Source organism: Melozone crissalis, unplaced genomic scaffold, assembly GCF_028551555.1.
Source record: "Melozone crissalis strain CALT ecotype California unplaced genomic scaffold, PUWL_Pcris_2 ptg000032l_1, whole genome shotgun sequence".
NCBI lineage: Eukaryota > Metazoa > Chordata > Aves > Passeriformes > Passerellidae > Melozone > Melozone crissalis.
In genome coordinates this window covers 3,929,936-3,951,216 of record NW_026535810.1, presented here as the reverse complement: position 1 = coordinate 3,951,216, position 21,281 = coordinate 3,929,936, and the positions used below count along the sequence as shown (strand labels likewise).

The 21,281-nt window shown below is 62.1% G+C and overlaps 2 protein-coding genes across 2 annotated transcripts in view; one reads left to right on the top strand and one right to left on the bottom strand.

Annotated features, from left to right (window-relative positions):
• GPATCH8 (G-patch domain containing 8) overlaps window positions 1-993 on the bottom strand; it is a 54,747-nt gene extending 53,754 nt beyond the window's left edge. The window contains exon 1 of the mRNA XM_054281775.1: window positions 909-993. Coding sequence (XP_054137750.1) covers window positions 909-953 — 45 coding nt within the window. The 5' untranslated portion in view covers window positions 954-993. The remainder of the gene's footprint in view (window positions 1-908) is intronic.
• Window positions 994-9,739: 8,746 nt separating this feature from the next.
• Window positions 9,740-11,413, top strand: FZD2 (frizzled class receptor 2). Its single transcript, XM_054281526.1, has one exon. It carries the CDS (start codon window positions 9,740-9,742, stop codon window positions 11,411-11,413), a length of 1,674 nt encoding a protein of 557 aa, XP_054137501.1.
• Window positions 11,414-21,281: the final 9,868 nt, after the last annotated feature.

Sequence of the window (21,281 nt, the reverse complement as noted above, 5' to 3'; positions counted from 1 at the left end):
CATCCACAGAGCAGGCAATGCCAACACTGCACACAACCACGCTGGGATTTATTTTCCTGTGTGTTTCTAGCACAGTTTAGTAACAATTTTTGCAGCGTGCACCCCTTATAACACCCAGAAACAACACAAATTAGTCACTCCTGGATGTCCTGACAGCTTCCAAGACTGCACCTTAACGCCAGACGAAGTAGAATTACGCAAGCTGCACATTATAAAAACCCTCGCAGGTCTCTGGGTGAAAGGCCCGAGTGAGGATGAACAGCTCCCGAAACAAGGAGCCACAGAACAGCTCATCCACGCCTCTCCTCGAGCAGCGTTATCCTCGCTCCTTTTGTTTTCCTTCCTAACCCCGAGACTCTCTCGGCCTGAAGTCAGAGAACAACATGTCATTGTTCGAGCTTAACGAGTCAACGTTAATTTCCCCATTGTTTATTTAAACCCCCTTTCAGACAGCATCAGTGGCGTTAATTACGTTGAAATACTGATGTTTCGGGGAGGGGGTGTGAGAAGGAAGAAGCGTTTTTTCCACACACGAGGGGGTCGCTGGCTGATGTTCGGACGGCGCTGTGCGTGTCTCGGGGGAGGGATCCGAGCCCTCACCGGGTGTGGGGGATTCCCCTCATGGAGGGATCGTTCCCTCACCGGGTCCCTCACGGGGCTGGTCGGTGCCATCACGGGATGAAGGCTGATCCCCTCACCCTCAGCCCCTCGCCACCACCATCACAACCCGCCACCCGCTGCCGCCCGTGCCGCCCTCCCGAGCCGCGGCTCACCCTGACAGGCGGCCCCGGCCCCCCACGCTCCCCTCGGTGCCGCAGCGCCGGGCCCGCACACAAAGCCCCGCTGGGGGAGTGGGGAGAAGGCGGCGGAGCCCAGCCCGAGGGGCCGCGGCCGCGCGAGGGAAGTACCTGGAAGTCCCTGTCCTCGTTGAAGCGGGAGAACCTGTCCGCCATTTCGCGCCGGCCCAGCCCGGCCCGGCCCCGCTCCGGCCGCCGCCGCCTCCGCCCTCAGCGCCGCCCGCCTGCACCGCCCCCGCCGCACCGCGCATGCGCCGCCCGCGGGTCACGTGCGCGGCGCCGCGGGTCACGTGAGCGGCAACGACGGGGGTCCCTCACGGCAGCGCCAACGCGCGGAGCGGAGTGGCTGCTGCAGCGGGACCCGGCGGGGCGGCGGCGGCAGGACGGGCCCGGAGACTGCGGCGCGCCAAGGGGGCGGAACCGGCTCGCACGGTCGGCCGCGCCCTCAGGGCTCCGCTGCGGCAGGTCACGTCCCGCCGAGCCTCGCTGCGCGTCTGACTGCGGGAGGCAGCGCGCATGCCCACCCCGGCGACCAATGGGGGCGCGAGCGGCGGCACGCGCGCGCCGGACAACCAATGAGGGCGCCTGCACCGCACGCGCGTGCCTAGCAGACAATTAGGGCGCGAGCTACTGCGCAGCGCGGGGTGCCCTTTCCCACCCGCTGCAACGCGCATGTGCAAAGGCGTCACACGGAGAGGGCTCGACATGGAGAGCGCGAGCTCCGCTTCGGCCTTCCCGCCCTCCCCGCCCGAGCCAATGGGAGCTGCCCGAGGCGCTTGAGTGATGGACATACGAGCCAATGAGAGCGCAGGCTCGCCACCGCCCCCCGGTGTGCGCAGCGGGCCGTGCCGCCTGCTGGGGCGGCGCATGCGCAGAGCGGGCTCGGCGGGGCCCGCGCGGGGGTGGCTGAGGGCGGCCTGGGGCCCCTCAGCGCTGAGGGGAGCCCGGGGCTGGGGAGCCCTCACGGGCATCGCAGAAATGGTGCCCAGCACAAATCCTGAGCGCATCGCAGTGCTCAGAGCCAGCCCCGCGATGCAGCCCAGCGCCCGTACGAGCCCCGTGTTCGTATCCCCGCCTCCTGCCGCAGCCCTCAGGCCGGGCAGTGAGGGCCTCTCCTCTCCCCTGAGCGGGAAGTGTGTGCCCCAGCCCTGCCCTCTGCAGGGCACAGCTGCAGGGCCACGGACAGCACCGAGGGGCTGGGGGCTGGGTCTGGTTTAGGATCAGGGTCGACTCTAGGATCCAGATCTGGGTCTGGATTTGGGGGCCAGGACTGGGGACTTGGAGCTGCTTGATGGATTTGGGGGCTGTGAAAAACGCCAGTCACTTTTCACAGGGGCCATGGCTGGGTTTGGCATCAGGGGATGGAGTCTAGATCTGGGTCTGGATTTGTGGGCAAGGCTTGCATTTGGAGTCTGGGTCTGGGTCTGGGATTTGGGTCTGGCTCTGCAGAGGTCTCTGCTTCTCCATCCCCCAGCACAGCTGTCACCAGCTGTCCCCCAGCACCGTGCCGTGTGTCGCCGGCCCTCCGCCTGCCCTGACAGCAGGAAAAACGGATCCCATCTGTCTCCATTCATTCATTGCTTTCCCTCTCTCCGCAGCCGCCTCTCTGCCCGGGCCCTGCTGCCCTCTGCTGCCTGTCAGGGCCGGTGAGGGAGAGGAGTTCAGGATCGGGGATGTATGCAGCGTGTTCTGTGTCCTCCATGTGCCACCAGAGCTGTCCCTGAGGGGACACCTGTGCCCTGCCCAGCGAGGCAGTGAGTCCAAAGCACTGCTTGTGCTTTGTGCTCTACGGGGTAGCTCCAGACCCAATTTGTTCCTCCGGTGATCCAGGCTGGCCCGTGCTGCCAGAACTCCTGTGTGGAACATGTGTTCCCTCACTTTTTAGAGGGAATGCTGTGCTCAGTCTGCTGCCCCACCACAGCAGCCCTGTGGGAATTCCCCAGGGATATCCTGGAAATAAAAATCTCGCAGGAAAAGGAGATGCTGGATGCCCCAACCCTGGTAGTGCTCAAAGCTGGGCTGGGTAAGGCCTTGAGCAGCCTGGGGGTGGAACTAGATGGTCCTTAAGGTCCATCCCTACCCCTAATATCCTATTATTCTAATCTTGCCTCTCTCCTGGGGCCAGCCAGCCCCAGGTGGGATGAACCTGGAACAGAGAATTGGGGAGCCCCTCTTCTCTGGGGGGCCCTCTCTGGGCTGTGCCAGCCAGATGGGATGAACCTGGAACAGGGAATTGGGGAGCCCCTCTTCTCTGGGGGGCCCTCTCTGGGCTGTGGCCCCCTGGCCTGCTGCCACAGGAGCAGGAGGGAGGCCAGCAATGAATGCCTCCCCACTTGGCATCTGCCTGTGCCAAGGGCCTCTGTGCCCTCCAGGACCTGTGGCTTTTGGGGGACACATCTGCCCCCCTCTGGTACCCTCTAGCCTGGAGAGACTGGCACAGGGACAGCTCTGTGTCCTACTGGGCACAGGGACAACTCAGTGTCCTTGTTGGAACAACTTCATGCACTGTCAGACACAGGGACAGCTCAGTGTCCACAATGGGGACAGCTCTGTCCCCACTGCGCATGGGGACAGCTGCATGTCCCTGTGTCAGCTCTGTGCCCCCACTGGGTGCCTCTGTGTGCCCAGTGGGCTGGGGACAGTTGGAATGGCTGTGTGACACTGTGGAGTGTGACACTTCTGGTCACACTGAGCCCACCCCTCCCTGCAGGGGGTGTGGTGGGCGCTGGGGGACAGATGGGCACTCAGGGGACCCTGAGAGTCACCACAGGCCAATGGCATGGGCTCACTGATGTCCCCACAGCCAGCCCTGACACAGGAGGATATAAATAGCAGCTCTGTCACCTCCTGTCACATGCCCAGTGCTGGCAGGTCCCCTGCCCCTGGCTGGGGGCACAGCTGTTGCTGGGAGAGGGAGGGGTGGCCAGAGGGGCACCCCATCCCTCCTGCACTGCCACCACCCCACAGACCTGCCACAGTTCCTGGGGGACATCCAGGGGTCCAGGCTGTCCCTGTGGGGACATCACTGGGGACACAGACCCCAACCCAGCACAGGGACAGAGCTGAGATGGTTGGACCATGCCCACCCCACCAATATGGGGTCCCTGTGCCCCATGGGGACCCATTGCCATCCCTGGGGGACTTGAAGGGCACTTCCAACCCCAAAGCAGAGCCCAAAGGGAAATTTGTGCCCATTTCCCCCCTCCCCTCCCCGCCGTGATCCCGTGCACTCCGTGGGCAGAAATGGTCACTGCGGTCTGGGGTGGCTCTAAAAATACCCAACCCCTGACAGTGACAGCTGCAGCCAGGCCAGGGGGGCCCACAGCGGGGGCTGCCAGCCCCGTGTCCCCTCCCTGCAGGGACAGCCTTGTCACTTCCCACACACACACACACATTTCTCCATTTTGGCATCCCCAGAGTCCCGTCCTGCTGCCCCAGTGTCCCAGCAGGACGGTGCCACGGGGCGGTGGCTGCGTGCCCACCGTGCCCACGCTGTCCCCAGGGCCTGGCGGGCGGCACGCGGCCGTGGTGGCCCGGTGGCCGTGGCGCTGGCTGTCCCCAGGCCTCCCCGAAGCCCCTAATCCATCTCTCGCAGCAGGAGATGCCTAAGCTGCCTTTTCATGCCGGCTCCTCTGCGCGCGGCCTCGCGCGCTCTCAATGCCGGCGCTGGCAGGAGATGTGTCCGACAAGCTGAGGGGATCCTCCCCCGCCAGCAAGGTCAAGGTGTGCGTAAGCCACGCTCCCCACACCCTCCCTGGTGGGCTTTGTGTCCCACCAGCACCAGGGTGGCTTTGGGAGACAGCACAACTTTGGGGGACAGCACAGCTTTGGGGGACAGCACAACTTTGGGGGACAGCACAGCTTTTAGGGACAGCACAACTGTGTGGGACAGCACAACTTTGGGGGACAGCACAACTTGGTGGGACAGCACAGCTTTTAGGGACAGCACAATTGACGGATAGCACAGCTTTGGGGGGCAGCACAGCTGTGTGGGACAGCACAGCTTTGGGGGGCAGCACAGCTGTGTGGGACAGCACAACTTTGGGGGACAGCACAGCTTTGGGGGACAGCACAGCTGTGTGGGACAGCACAACTTTGGGGGACAGCACAGCTTTGGGGGACAGCACAGCTTTGGGGTCTCAGCGCCCTGAGGGATCCAGGCAGGCAGACCCATATTGTGGGGGCTCATCCCCCAGCTCAGTCTTGGGGTCACTCACCAGCCCCCCAGTCCCAGCTGGGGACCCTCTGTGGTCCTTGGCTGCCCCCAGGGCTTGGCTCACCCCACACCCAGCCCAGGGCTCGTCTCTGCCCCCAGCCCCCCTGGGCAGGGCTGCTCACAGACCCCTCCCACACACGGAGCCCTGCAGACCATCACACCAGTTCAGAGCAGTACAAACCAGGCCTGAGCACTGCTCTCCCTGGTAAGGAGCACACGTGTGTGTGTCTGCACACGTGTGTGTGTCTGCACATGTGTCTGTGTGTCTGGGCATGCAGGGCCCATGCCCAGGACCCCGTGTCACTCCTGTTCCCTTGGTGACAGAGCCCCGTGCTCTGCTGGCACCTCGCTCCTGCCGCCAGCCAGGGCCTTTGTGCCTGGTTTTAATTAGAGCCTCTTAAGTGTGAAACAAAGCCAAGGGCAGGACCGGGGGTCCCTTCCCTTCCTCTGTGCTCCTGGGGGACCCCCGAGGTCCCCATCCTGCCTGGCATGGCCTGCCACAGCCCCTCTATGCCCCATTTCTGCTTTGCCATCCTTTGTGCCCATCCCTAAGGGACATTGCCAGTGCCCCCTGGAAGTTCTGCCCTTCAGAGTGGTGCTGGCCACACACAGGGCGTGTACCAGATGTGGTGCCATCCCCAGGGCACCTGTCCCCAGGGAGGAGGCTCAGAAAGAGGCCACCAGCCCGTGGGTGGGTTAGGGTGCTGCTGGGGGTGATATGGGTGCTCCAAGCTGTGTCCCCCATCCCTGGCTTTGATGGTGCAGGGAGGACCCCACTGGCACCTCATGGTGCTGGGGGGATCTCAGGAAGGGGGGCTGCATGGGCACCATGTCCTGCTCCATGGGGGACACAGGAGCCACCAGACCTTTGGAGGTGGCCATGGGCCTCCCCCTGGGGACCCTTGGGTGCTGGGAGCAGGGGACTGCCAACACTGGGTGCCCACCAGCATCCCCCAGTGCCGTACTGGGATGAAGGGAGAGTGGAGCAGTGGGAGGATTGGGGCTCCTGGGTGTCCCCCACCCTGAGCAGCTCTGTGGGGACACGAAGGGAAGCTGGGGGGAAAAGCTGAGTTTGGCCCCATAATCCCAGTAAAGCCCAGTCTGGGCAGCACCCACCCTCTCCCACTGGGTGCAGGGGTTGGTCCTTGTCTTCACAGTGTCCCTTCCACCCAGGACACCAAGCCCAGACCCCCATGGGAAGTTTTGGGCACCCTCTACCATCCCTCATGCTCTGGCAGGGCCTGGTGACAGGGACAAGGGATATCAACAGGATTCCCTGGCCACCCTGAATGTCCCTGGGAGGGGACACCCCTGAGCGGGCAGAACCCCGCTGGCTGCTTCCCTGGGGTGTCTCCTGACACCCCCAGCCCACCCAGGGGTTCCTCTCAGGGCTGGCTGGTGGATCTGCTCTGGGTTTTGCCATCCCCAGGAGGGCTCAGCACCCACTCTGGGTGGAACCATGTCCCAGTGTGTCCCTGGAGGCTCTGGGGACCCTTGTCCTCAGCCACCAGCACCCAGGAGGACAGAGAGGATGGGGACAGCCTCTGCAACCCCTTCTGAAAGTGAAACCCCCAATCTCCAGAAAGAATCCAAAATCTGAAGCATTCAGGAAGCCAAGATCCACGTGGCTGTGCAGACACCCTTGTACCCCTCTGTTCCTGTCCCTGTGGGCCTGGGGGGCACGGTGGGGACACCCAGCCAGACTGTGCTGCCACAGGGCCTGAGCGGGAACGGGAATGGGAACGGGAATGGGAATGGGAACGGGGACGGGGACGGGAACGGGAACGGGCCGGAGGCAGCGCTGGCCGGGCTCCGGCCTCTGCCCGCCGCCTCCCGCCCGGGACCCCCGCACACCCAGCGACCCCCGGGGCCCAAAGGCAGCGCAGCACCCCTGGGTGCCCCATCGGGGACAGCCGGCCCTGGCTCCCACCCCACGGCAGCCCCGGCGGCTCCGCCATCCCGGGAGCGGGAGAGCCCCGGGCAGCCCCGCCGGGACACCCGGCACGTCCGGCCCGGGGGGCTGGCGGGGAGGGGGCCCGGCAGCATCGTGTGTCCCGGCTTTCCCCCCACCCCAGGCTTTGATTTGGGAGCCCCCCCCTGCCCTTCCCCCTCGGCCAGGAGCCGCAATGGTTTCAATTACGCTGTGAAAGGCGGTGGGGCCCCCTCTTTTCACGACAGCCCGGGTCTCCTGCTCACAACAAAAGCTTAAGTTACAGGAAAGGGAGAGAAAGGGAGGGAGGACGCGCAGGGAGGCAGGGAAAAGGGCTGCCAGGAGCCCCCCAGCCCCCCAAAACGGAGCGGGCAGGGGCAGGGGGCTCTCCAGCCCAGCCCCCCCAGCTGCCTTTCATCCCCCAGCCCCCCAAAACAGGGGCAGGGGGTTCCCCACCGCAGCCCCCGAGGGAAACGGGGGAAAGGCAGCTCCTTGCCTTGGAAAAAGCAGCCCCCGTTCTAGTGCCGAAATTTGGGGTGATCACCTACAGTATTATTCCCTCCAGTGGGTCCCAGTCTCTCCCAATGTGTCTGAACCTCCCCAGTGTCTCCCAGTGCCCCCCAGTGTGTGTTTGACTCCCCCGTGTGTCCCATGACCCCCTGTGCTTGACCTCCCTGTGTCCCAACACCCTCAGTGTGTCTTGGATGGCCCCAGCGCGTCCTGGATCCCCCTGCTGTGTCCCAGTGTCCCCCCACAGTGTGTCCCAGGGTTTCCCCAGTGTGTTCCAGTCCCCCTTTGCATGTCCCAGATCCCCCCAGCATGTCCTGGATCCTCCCAGTGTGTCCTGGCTCCCTCCAGGCATATCCCTGCCATGTCCAAGACTCCCCCTCCCAGTGTGTCCCAGTCCCTCCCAGTGTGTGTCCCAGTCCCTACCAGTGTGTCCCAGTTCCCCCCAGTGTGTCCCAGTCCCTACCAGTGTGTGTCCCAGTCCCAACATGTGTCCCAGTCCCTACCAATGTGTCCCAGTTCCCCCCAGTGTGTCCCAGTCCCTCCCAGTGTGTCCCAGTCCCTCCCAATGTGTCCCAGTCCCTCGCAGTGTGTCCCAGTCCCTCCCAGTGTGTCCCAGGCCCCCAGGCCTCTCCCACTGCCCTGTTTAGGGGACACCCCTGGCTGTGCAGTGGCCTTTTGGGGGTGCAGCACCCCAGGGGTGCCCATGGAGTGGTGGCACTGCTTGGGTGACACCTGGGGACAAGGGATGGTGGGGCCAATCCTGGAGGTCTCCAGTGGGGCATGGGAGCTAATCTTCTCCACTGCACCCTGAAGTGGGACCTGGGGACAGTGGGGGACACCTTGCAGCACTTTAGAGGGGTCTTGGGCTGGGGGGAGCAGCCCCACAGGTTAGGGGGTTAGGGGACATGAGCAGTGCAGAGGACACAAGGGGGGCACAGGAGACACAGAGGGGACAGAGGACATGGAGGGAGTGCAGAGGCCACAGCAGGCCTAGGGCACACAGCAGGGGATGCCGGGGACACAGGGGACAGGGGACACGGGGGGTGCAGAGCACTTGGGGGGTACAGAGCACATGGAAGGAGCAGGGGACAGGGGAGGGGCACAGGACAGAGGTACAGTGACCACAGTGGTGGTCAGGAGACACAAGGGAGAAGTAGGGGACACGAGGGGACACGGGACAGCAGGGCACACAGAGGGGGGACAAGGGGACACGGGGGGCACAGGGGACATGGGGCACAAGGGACACGGGCAGCAGAGGCCACGATGCCGTTCCGGCACAGGGGACACTGGGGACACGGGGCACAGGGGGCACAATGCCGTTCGGGCACACGGGGGCGCAGGGGACACTGGGGACACGGGCAGCAGAGGCCACAGTGCGGTTCGGGCACACGGGGCACAGGGGACACAGGGGACACTGGGGACACGGGCAGCAGAGGCCACACTGCGATGTGGGCACACGGGGCACACGGCAGGCCCGCTCCCCGCGGCCCCGGCCCGACCCCGCCCTCGGGGGGTTCGGGGGGGTTCGCCCCGCTCGGAAAAACTTGGGGGGGGGGCGGTGACCCCGGGGCGGGGGCGGGGCCTGGTGGGCGTGGCCCGCGCCCGGAGTGGGCGTGGCGGTCGCGGCGTTTGAATGTGATTGGTGGAGCGGGCGGGGCGGGGGGCGGGGCGGGCGGCGCTGGCCCCGCCCGGCGGGGACGCGGCGCTGCCCCGCACAAAGGCGGCGGGAGCGTCCGGTGCGGCCGCTCCGTTCCCCGCGCCCCGGGACCCCGGCACCCCCCCGGCACCCCCCGGGACCCCCCTCCCGCCACCCTCCCGGCACCACCGGGAGCAGCAGGAGCGCCAAGTTCGGGCAGCGGGAGCAGCGCCGCGGAGCACCGGGAGCGCCACGTCCGAGCACCGGGAGCCGTCCCGCCACGCACTGGAGATCGAGACACCGGGAGCCGTCCCGCCGGGCACGGGGTAGGCGGACAGCGGGCAGCGGGAGCCGTCCGGGCAGCGCCGGGTACGGGAGATCCGGGAGCCGTCCAGGCGGGAGCTGAGAGTGTCCCGTCACCGGGGATCGTGCAGCCAGCGCCGGCCACGGCGGAGCTGATCCCCGGGAGCCGTCGAGTCAGCATCGGGCACGGCAGATCAGGCCAGCCGGAGTCATCCAGGCGGGACCAGAGCGTATCCAGTCACCGGGAGCCGTCCAGGCAGCCCCGGGCACGGCAGCCCCGGACGGGAGGATCGGCCGTGCGGCGGGGCACCGGGCACGGTAAATCGGGGCGCACGGCTCGGGGCACCATGGGCCCCCCCGGCGTGCTGCCCGCCCTGGCCTGGCTGCTGGCGGGGCTGAGCGTGCCGGCGCCGAGCCGAGCCCAGCTGCACGGCGAGAAGGGCATCTCCATCCCCGACCACGGCTTCTGCCAGCCCATCTCCATCCCGCTCTGCACCGACATCGCCTACAACCAGACCATCATGCCCAACCTGCTGGGTCACACCAACCAGGAGGACGCGGGGCTGGAGGTCCATCAGTTCTACCCTCTGGTGAAGGTGCAGTGCTCGCTGGAGCTGAAGTTCTTCCTGTGCTCCATGTACGCGCCGGTGTGCACGGTGCTGGAGCAGGCCATCCCGCCGTGCCGCTCCATCTGCGAGCGGGCGCGCCAGGGCTGCGAGGCCCTCATGAACAAATTCGGCTTCCAGTGGCCGGAGCGGCTGCGGTGCGAGAACTTCCCCCGGCACGGCGCCGAGCAGATCTGCGTGGGGCAGAACCACTCGGAGGACGGCGGCTCCCCGGCGCTGCTGACCAGCGCCACGCCGCTGGCCGGCCAGGGCACCCCCGGCGCCCCCCGCTACGCCACCCTGGACCACCCCTTCCACTGCCCGCGGGCGCTGAAGGTGCCCAGCTACCTCAACTACAAGTTCCTGGGGGAGAAGGACTGCGCAGCTCCCTGCGAGCCCACCCGGCCCGACGGCCACATGTTCTTCAACGAGGACGAGATCCGCTTCGCCCGCATCTGGATCCTCATCTGGTCCGTCCTGTGCTGCGCCTCCACCTTCTTCACCGTCACCACCTACCTGGTGGACATGCAGCGCTTCCGCTACCCCGAGCGACCCATCATCTTCCTCTCGGGGTGCTACACCATGGTGTCGGTGGCCTACATCGCCGGCTTCGTGCTGGAGGAGAGGGTGGTGTGCAACGAGCGCTTCCAGGAGGACGGCTACCGCACCGTGGTGCAGGGCACCAAGAAGGAGGGCTGCACCATCCTCTTCATGATGCTCTACTTCTTCAGCATGGCCAGCTCCATCTGGTGGGTCATCCTCTCCCTCACCTGGTTCCTGGCCGCCGGCATGAAGTGGGGCCACGAGGCCATCGAGGCCAACTCCCAGTACTTCCACTTGGCCGCCTGGGCCGTGCCGGCGGTCAAGACCATCACCATCCTGGCCATGGGGCAGATCGACGGCGACCTGCTGAGCGGCGTCTGCTTCGTGGGCCTCAACAACATCGACCCTCTGCGAGGCTTCGTGCTGGCGCCGCTCTTCGTCTACCTCTTCATCGGCACCTCCTTCCTCCTGGCCGGCTTCGTCTCCCTCTTCCGCATCCGCACCATCATGAAGCACGGCGGCACCAAGACGGAGAAGCTGGAGCGGCTCATGGTTCGCATCGGGGTCTTCAGCGTCCTCTACACCGTGCCGGCCACCATCGTCATCGCCTGCTACTTCTACGAGCAGGCCTTCCGCGAGCACTGGGAGCGCAGCTGGATCAGCCAGAACTGCAAGAGCTTGGCCATCCCCTGCCCGCTGCACTTCACCCCCCGCATGACCCCCGACTTCACCGTCTACATGATCAAGTATCTCATGACTCTGATCGTGGGCATCACCTCGGGGTTCTGGATATGGTCTGGCAAAACCCTGCACTCCTGGAGGAAGTTCTACACTCGGCTCACCAACAGCAAGCAGGGCGAGACCACGGTGTGATCCCCCCGCCCTTCGGCCTGAAATATTTTTTTTGTTTTGGGGGTGGGGGGGTGGGGAGGAGTTATTATATATTTTTTATTTTTAGATTTATTAACGTCTAAGGGGTGTCTCTCTTTCTCTTTGATTTTTTTTTTTTGTAATTAAACCTGTAAATAGCATTTGTAAATTTAAGTATATATTTGTATTTGAAAATGTGGGAAAAGAGAGGGAGGAAATAGGAGGAGAGGGAGGGAGAAAGAGGAGAAAAAGGAAGGAGAAGAGGGGAGGGAAAAGAATGAAAAGGGGAAAAAACAGTGGAAAAGAGAGGAAAAAATGGGGAAGGAAAGAAAAATAGGAAAGAAAAAAAGGAGACAAGGGAAAAATGAGCAGCGGGGGTGAAAAAAGGAGAAAAGTGAGGAAAAAGGGGAAAATGAGAAAAAAGGGAGGAAAAAAGTGGGAGAAAGGGGAGGAAAACAGGATAAATGGGAGGAAAACAGGAGAAAAGGGAGGAAAACAGGAGAAAAGGGAGAAAAACAGAAAACAGCAGAAAAAAGAGAAAAAGGAAGAAAAATGAGAAAAAGCAGAAAAAAAATGAAAGGGAGAAAGAGCAGGAGAAGGAGAGAAAAGAGAAAAAGATAAAAAAAGGAGGGGGAAAGAGAAAAAGGAGATTAAAAAAACAAGGAGAGAAAAAGGATCAGGAAAAAAGAGAAAGAGGTGGGAAAAGGGAGAAAAAAGAAGGATAAAAGGGGAAAAACACTGCCAAGGCTGGGAGAGGACCCTCGGCCCCCTGCTCCCCCCTTCCCGCTCTGTCCCGGCTCCTTCCAGCCCTGCTCCGCTGGCCCCTGGAAAAAAGGGTGAAAAAAAGGCAAAAAACCCCCAAACCAAGCCCATTCTTCTCACTCTCCTTTCAAAACTCCCCAAGAAATTGGATTTTTTCATCTCCACCCCTTTGCTCCCACGAGACCCGGGGCTGGGTCTGCCACCATTGGGGGCTCTCCCTGGGCCCCCCTCCTTGGCTGATGACTTTTCCTCCCAAATCCCTTTTTGAACAATCCTTCCCAAATACAAAAAATGTCCAGATTATCCCCGAGGGCTTTTTTTTCCCCCCAAAAAAACCTCCCAATAATTAAATTATGGGGGTTCCCATGGAATCTGCTGGACCCCCCCATTTCCACCGCCCCGTGGGGATGAGCCTCCCTCCAGCTGGAACAAAGCACTTTGAAAAGGGGGAAAAAGAGATTTTTAACCCAAAAAATGAGGAATTTTCAGTGTGAAGAGGGAGGGGGACCTCTCCTGTGTGTCCCCTCCCGGGAGGAAATAGCTCACATTTTCTCTGGGATTAGGGGTTTGGCGGGGGTGTTCGATCTGTTGGGGTTTGGGGGATGCTGGAGGGGGGATCTAGGGGAGTTTCAGCTGGAGGGGGACAACTCAGGGCAGGGAGGGGGCGGCTGAAAGGATGGATTTAATCAGCTGGGTTTAATCGGAATGAAAAAAAAATTCTCTTCCCAAAATGGAGAGGGAGACCTGGCCACGAAGCGCTGGCCCCAAGGGTGCCCCAAAATCAGCCCTGGGGAGCCTCAGCCCTTCTGGTCTGGCTCGTTGCAGGGGATTTGGGGATCCCTGGAGCACAAAGAGGGATTGCCAGGGCAAACCATTCCCCTTCCCCCAGCAAAGGCCGGGAAAAATCCCCAAACCCCCTGAAAAATCCCAGTCCCGCGGAGAGGGCGAGGCGGGAGCTGAAGGGGTTAAGGCAGCGCCTCTCCAGCACATTTTGGAAAGGAAAAACTCTTTGGATCCGGTTTAATTTTCCAGCGATGACTTGGAAGGGGGAGAGAAGAGGGGGAGAAACTTATCCAGGGCTTCTTTTCCCCCTCCTCTGCCGTTTGGAGGGGCAGTTTGGGGGTCGGGCTGGGCTTTTTGGGACCCCCCCCAGCCCCCCCTTGGCACCCCCCAGGACACCCCAGCACCCCCCGTTACCCCAGTTCTTGCCCTGGGAGCCTCTGGAAATGGGAATTCAGGCAGGGAGATCCCTGCAGTCTGTTCTGGTGGTGGCATGGGCAGGCTGAGCTTTGGCCAAGGCATTCAGGGGACCCCCCTGCACCCCTCAATGCCCACCCCGAGGGTGCCACCCCCTTGCCAAGGGGGTTTCAGGCTGTTTCCAGCCCTGCCTCTGGGTGTTTCAGTTTTGGGGTGCTGCCCTTGGGGTCCTGGCTATGGCTGGAGGGTCCTGCTCCCCAAAAAGCTGCTCCCCCCCAAGGCTGCTTTGTTTTCCGGAGCTGAAGATCACAGGGGACGGGGGAATGTAAACTCTCCACCCAGGAATGCAGGAGCTCCGAGAGGAGATTTTTTTTAAAAGACTTCATGTCCTGGCTTTGGAAAACAGAGCTGGGATCTGGGATTGCTGGGGCTGCTCCTGTGCTCCGGGGGTGCTGAGGGATCTGGGGGTTCTGGGGGTCCCTGGCCCCACAGGGTCCTGTGATTGAGCAACTGCGCCATCTCTGTGCTTTTTCCGAGCAATTTTTGGGGTGTTTTGGAGGTTTTTGGCTCTCAGGGCTGTTTGCAGCCTGAGCAGGAGGAGCTGGAGGGTGTCTGCAAGCAGCAGTCAGCGTGTGTCCCCTCTGTCCCCTGTTCTGTCACCCCAAAGATGGATCTCTGTGGACATGGGTCACCCTGGGTACAGGTCACCCTGGGGATGGGTGACCCCAAGGATGGGTCACCCCAGGAGCAGATCATTGATCTCTGAGGAGAGGTCACCCCAAACCCAGCTAACCCCAGGGATGGGTCACCCCATGTCCAGGTAACCTTGGGGATGTCACCCAAAGAATGGGTGCCCCCAAGTGCCACCAGTCTCAGGGACAGGGGGCAGGGAAACTTGTGCCACTAATCCCAGGGACAGGGACAGGGGGCAGGGACCGCCTCGCTGAGCAGGGCTGTCCCCAGATCAGTGACTCCCATCCTCCTCCTCCCCTTTTAAGCCGGGTGAAGAGGGAGCAAACGCCAGCGGCTCGGGCCGTGTCCCCTCCCGGCTGTCCTTTGATGTCCCCTAATGAGCCCCGCTCTGTTTTCACAGCTGCCACCGCCGCGGGAGTCAATTAATCAATTAACGCCAAAGCCGGGCCGGCCCCGAGCACCCGCAACTCATCACAGCGGTGCCACCAGGGCCACCAGTGCCACCAGTGCTCCTGGGCATGGGGACAGGGCTCAGCTCAGCCGTGGTGACAGCTCTGGAGTGTCCCAGCACAGGGACAGCCCCGGCGGTGACAGCACTGCAGGCAAGGGACAGGAGGAGGAGGAGCTGGGAGCAGGACCCTGGGCCATGCGGTGTCCCCAGCGCTGCTTGTCCCAGTGCTCCGGGGACCCAGGCCATGGTCACTGCTGTCCCCTGCTGCTGGTCCTGTCCCCTTATCCATGGGCTCTCCTGTCCCTTGTCCTTCATGGGGGTTGTCCTGTCTCCTGGGGCTGTTCTGTTCCCTGTCCCCGTGGCCCCCAGGTTCCCCTGTTCTGTTCTGTCCCCTGTCCCCAAACTGTCCCTTTTTCACCCCGAGTCACAATTCCCTCAGGGCAGTGGGATCCATCTCCCCTGTCCCCTCCCCTGCCACCCCCCCCCTTGTCCCGCTCTCCAGCAGTGACACGGAGGTGACAGGGCACACAGATGTGACAAGGGACATCTCTCTGCTACACTTCACGTATCTCCACGATCTTGGTACGACAAGTCCTGAGACTTAATGGGGACATCTCCGGCTGTCCCCACCCTCTGGCTCCGTGTGCCTTCACCCGCAGCAGTGACCCAGCACCCAGCGGGGCCCCGGCTGTCCCCGGCTGTCCCCGGGCCGGCTGTCCCCGCCGGGCGGGCGCTGCAGCGGGATCTGGCCGCGGCCGAGGCCGGGCCTGGCCGGGCGCCAGCGGGGACAGGCGGCTCAATTCGCTCCGGCCGCTCTTAAAGGAGACGGAGCCGCCGGGACGGGACGGGACCGGCACCCCGGGGGCCAGGACAGGAGCCCCGTCCTGTCCCCATCCCGGCCAGGTGGGCACGGTGGGGTGGGATCCATCCGTGTCACTGTCCCCGAGCCGTGTGGGATCCTGGCTTTGTACGGGGACACAGCTGAATGCGGGGGAATGGGGAACGTGGGGGAATGGGAACGTGGGAATGTGGGGGAATGGGGAATGAGGGGGAATGGGGAATGTGGGGGAATGTGGAACGTGGGGGAATGGGGAATTTGGGGGAATGTGGGAATGAGGGGGAATGGGGAATGTGGGGCCACCTCCACATCCCAGCACTGTCCTGGAGAGCTTGGGGACAGTGGGTGTGATGAGCTGTGCCTTCCACAGCGCCCTCCCCTCCCCTGGACACAGGGATGGGGGGCCCTGGCTCCATCCCAACACCGCTCCTGTAGGGTAGGGATGGATGGACCCAATCTCCATCCTGGGGAACTTCTGGAGAAGCTGGGAAGGATGGACACAGGGTGGGTGGGTGGGCATGGGCTGCCAGCTCCATTCTGGTGCAGCTCATGGAGAAGCTGGGATGGGTGAGAGTGGGAGCCCACCAACATCCAGGGCCTGTCCAGAGAGTGTTGGGTGAATGGACAAGGGATGGATGGATGATGGATGGATGGATGGATGGATGGATGGATGGATGGACGGATGGATGGATGGATGGATGGGTGGATGGATGATGGATGGATGGATGGGTGGATGGATGATGGATGGATGGATGGGTGGATGGATGGATGGATGGGTGGATGGATGATGGATGGATGGATGGGTGGATGGATGGATGGATGGATGGATGATGGATGGATGGATGGATGGATGGATGATGGATGGATGGATGGATGGATGGATGATGGATGGATGGGCATGGAATGAGTGGATGGATGGATGGATGGATGGATGGATGGATGGAGGGATGAATGGGAGAATGGATATTGGATGGACATTAATGGATGTCCAGTGTGTGCAATGGGTAGATGTGAGATGGATGGACATGGAGTGGATGGACATGGATGGAATGAGTAGGCTCAGGATGGGTGGACACAGATGGGATGGGTGGATGGATGAATGGATGGATGGACATGGATGGATGGATGATGGAAGGCTGGATGGGTGGATAGATAGATATTGGATGGGTGGACATCAATGGATGCACATGTGTGAAATGGGTGGATGTGAGGTGGATGGACACAGACGGGATGGATGGACATGGATGGATGGACACGGTCCCTTCCCCACCCCCAGGCCCCCTCCCCTCCCTGTCCCGCAGGGCTGAGCCCGGGCTGTCCCTCAGCCCCGCGGCTCCGCAGCTGCCCTGGCCGGGGCAGGGTCCGGCCGGGGGGCCCAGGGGGCTCCGGGGGAGGGTCCGGGCTGGCCGGGGGGCCCAGAGGGGGCTCGGGGGAGGGTCCGGGCGGGCGCGGGGGCGGCTCCGGAGGCGGCGGCGGCTCCGGGTGCGGGAATGTTTGTGCAGCTGGAGCCGATTATGGGGCGGCAGCGGGAGGGGGGAGGGGGGCGAGGGGGTCGTGCAGGGGGGAGAGGGATGTGCAGGCAGAGCAGAGCGGTGTGCAGGGGGCTCCCCACCTGCGGGGAGCGCGTGTGGAGGGTCCCCAGGCACCCCCGTGCCCATGAGGGGTGCCACCCACTCCGAGCTGTCCCACACATGTGTGCAAACCCCAGGGACACGCCGAGGACACGCCAGGGACACACCAGGGACACGCCGGGAACACCCTCGGGCTTGGGGTGCCCCTCAGGGGTCACACCCCCCACTCTGGGGATCCCCAGCTCGGTCCCGGTGCTCGCTCCGGTCTCGGGGGATGCAGCCACACCCGGGGCCAGGGCGGTCCAGAGGTCACTGATTGTCCCTGTCCTGTCTGGGGGGGTGAAGGAGTCACCCCTGCAGGGACCTTGGGGGTGCCCCCTCATCCGTGCCCAGCTCGGCCTCCCTGATCCAGCCCTGATTGCCCCTCTGGACATGAACGGGGGAAACGGTGACAGGGGAAGGGGGGATGGCACCCCCAAAACAGAAAATTGGGAATGTCTCCCCATGGCACCACCCATCAGAGGACACCCCAAAAGCCACAATTCCCCCATCAGGGTTTAACCCCTGCACTGCCAGGACCATGACACTGCCTGATCCCACTCCCTGTTTCCATTGTTTTTATCCCGAAACTGCTGGTTCAGGTTGGACAAATGATTCCCTTGGCCCAATCTCCCACTTTTTATTCATTATTCGTTATTTTTATTAGTTGCTGTCATTATTATTAATAAGGGAAAAGAAATCACCCCCCAGCATGGCAAATTATCTGCTTGTCTTTGTCTGCTTCCTCTGGGATGGATGGATGGATAGATGGATGGATGGATGGATGGATGGATGGATGGATGGATGATGGATGGATGGATGGATGGATGGATGGATGGATGATGGACGGATGGATGGATGGATGGATGGATGATGGCTGGATGGATGGATGGATGGATGGATGATGGACGGATGGATGGATGATGGATGGATGGATGATGGATGGATGAAGGATGGATGATGGATGGATGGATAGATGGATGGATGGATGGATGGATGGATGGATGGATGAAGGATGGATGGATAATGGATGAGGGATAGATGAGAGATGATGGATGGGGATGGATGGATGGACAGACGGACTGCATCTCAGCCTGCACCACCCTCTGCCACCCTGTGCCCACTGGGTTTCAGGGGTGAATGTGGGGTTCAAAACCTGTTTAATGTTCTTTTTTGGAGTGGGTTCATTAAATCCAGGGACAGGTTCAGTGCCAGGGTGGGCAGACTCTCCAGAATGCCAGGATGTGCCTGGTGCACACAGAATCCTGCTCATGTACCCACAGGTCCCTGGCTTTTCCTTCATAAAATCCCAGCTCCATTACCTGCCTGAAGGCTCCTGTTGGGGCTTTAATGCCTCATCTCTCAATTTTTGAGAGTTTTCTTACATGGAGTTTGGAGGAGCACAGGGCTGGGTCCATCCTGGTGCTGCAGGACCTGGCTGCCATCGGTTGATGAGCTGGGGGTGGCTGGGTCAGTCTCAGAGCCAGGGATCCCAGGGGCTGCTCCCCTGGATTTTCCCGCCGCAGGGAGGCAGAGGAGGGGGAACGGCCCCCTCAGCCCCCCAGCTCCACACAGACCCCCTGACCCATTAAACATCAACTGCTGGGCACCAAAACCTGGCTGCTGAAGGGGACATTGGTGCCACCTCTCTGTGCCTGTCCCCAGGGCTGGCACCTCCTGGGGGATCCCACAGTGACATTGGGATCCCATGGTGATCACTCCTGGGGGATCCCACAGTGGCATGGGGATCCCACAGTGATCCCACAGCAACATTGGGATCCCACAGTGACATTGGGATCCCACTGTGACATGGGGATCCCACAGCAACATTGGGATCCCATCGTGATCACTCCTGGGGGATCCCACAGTGACATGGGGATCCTGCTGTGACATTGGGATCCCACAGGAACATTGGGATCCCATAGTGATCCTTCCTGGGGGATCCCACAGGGACATTGGGATCCCATGGTGATCACTCCTGGGGGATCTCACAGTGACATTGGGATCCCACAGTGACATTGGGATCTCACCATGATCCCTCCTGGGAGATCTGGCAGTGACATTGAGGTCCTGCTGTGATCCCTCCTGGGGGATCCCACAGTGACATTGGCATCCCACTGTGACCTTGGGATCCTGCTGTGATCCCTCCTGGGGATCCCACAGGGACATTGAGATCCTACAGTGACATTGGGATCCCACAGCAAGATTGGGATTCCACAGTGACATTGGGATCCTGCTGTGATCTTTCCTGGGGGATCCCACAGTGACATTGAGAACCTACCATGATCACTCCTGGGAGATACCACAGTGGCATTGGGATTCCACAGTGATCCCACAGCAACATTGGGATCCCACAGCAACATTGGGATCCCACTGTGACATTGTTATCCCACAGTGATCCCTCCTGGAGGATCCCACAGTGACATTGGGATCCTGCTGTGACATTGGGATCCAACAATGACATTGGGATCCCACAGTGACATTGGGATACTTCTGTGATCCCTCCTGGGAGATCCCACAGTGACATTGGGATCCCACCATGATCCTTCCTGGGGGATCCCACAATGACATTGGGATCCCACAGCAACGCTGGGGTCCTGCTGTGACATTGGGATCCCACAGGGACATTGAGAACCTACCATGGTCCCTCTTGGGGGATCCCACAGTGACATTGGGATCCAACAATGACCTTGGGAACCCACAGCAACATTGGGATCCCACAGTGATCCCTCTTGGGGGATCCCACCGTGACATTGGGATCCCAAAGTGACATTGGGATTCCACTGTGATCCTTCCTGGGGGATCCCACAGTGACATTGGGAGCCAACAATGACATTGGGATCCCAAAGTGACATTAGGATTCCCCTGTGATCCTTCCTGGGGGATCTCACAGTGCCCTTGGGATCCTGCTGTGATCCCTCCTGGAGGATCCCACAGTTACATGACTCCCCAGGGTTTTGGTTTTATTCCCCATTTGATATAAACCTGACCCTTCCAGGGATTAAATTGGCTTTTCCAGTGGCAGAAAGGGGCTGCTCTGAGGGCTGCTCGGGGACACAGCAGGATGGGCTTAGCCGTGGGTGACTTTGGGGGCTCAGTGTGATTTGGGGGCTCAGTGGTGATTTGGGAGCTCAGTGTGATTTGGGGGCTCAGTGTGATTTGGGGGCTCAGGGTGATTTGGGAGCTCGGTGTGATTTGGGGGGGTCAGTGTGATTTGAGGGGCTCAGGGTGATTTGGGGCTGTTTCCTGACCAGCTGAGGGTGCAAGGCCGGGTGTGCCCCCAGCCCGTGCCCCTGCAGCGGGAGCAGGGAAAGGGGTGGGAGGGGAGGGAGCAGCACTGGGAAACACAACGGGAAAGGGTCTGTAACACTCAGGGCGGCCGGGAGGGGACAGGGTCACCACTGTGGGGTTGGAGACAGGGTCCTGCTTGGGGACACAGGGACAGGATCCTGCTCGGGGACACAGGGACAGGATAATGCCTGGGGACACAGGACCAGGATCCTCCTCAGGGACACAAGGACAGGAACACAGGGACAGGATCCTTGTCAGGGACACAGGGACAGGATCCTGCTCAGGGTCACAGGGACAGGATCGTGTTTGGGGACACAGGGACAGGATCATCCCTGGGACACATGGACAGGATCCTGCTCAGGGACACAGGGACAGGATTCTCCCCCGGGACAGAGAGACAGGACGATTCCCGGGGACAGAGGGACAGGATCCCCTTGGGGACACAGGGACAGGATCCCGCACAGGTGCCAGGCCCTGCTGGTCTCTCCCCGCTCCCCGGGGCTGTCCGGGGCGCTGAGGGGTTCATGGGGATGTGGATCCTCGGGGACCCCCAGCAGGACGTGCCCCCTCCAGCCCCGGACCCACGGCTGGGGCTGTTCCGTGTGGGACCCCCGGCCCCTCCCAGCCCCAGCGCCTTTCCCGGTGTCCCGGGACCCGCGCCGGTCCCAGTCGAGGCCCCCCCGGGCCCGGCGTGCCCCGCTCCTTCCCGGGGGCCCCCGAGAGACACCGGACACGCCCACTGGCTACACCCATTATACGACCACGCCCACAATGACGCCACCCTTAGCACAGACCACGCCCACGTCCCCGGCGTAATCCCGCCTATTTTAAGGCCACGCCCCCTTTGGACCACGCCCCCTCCCATGACCTTCGCGCTCTTCGCCTGCCACGCCCCTGGCCAAAAGCCACGCCCCCAGCTCAGACCCTTCCTCCAATCAGCGCTGTGTGCCGGGAGCAGACCCCGCCTCAAGCCCCGCCCTTCATACGTCACTGCCTCAGCCTTGCGCTCTCCCTTCGCCCCCTTCAGGC

Bases quoted from the DNA above. Each gene is read 5' to 3' on its own strand.
- FZD2 (XM_054281526.1), top strand. From the start codon at position 9,740: ATGGGCCCCCCCGGCGTGCTGCCCGCCCTGGCCTGGCTGCTGGCGGGG.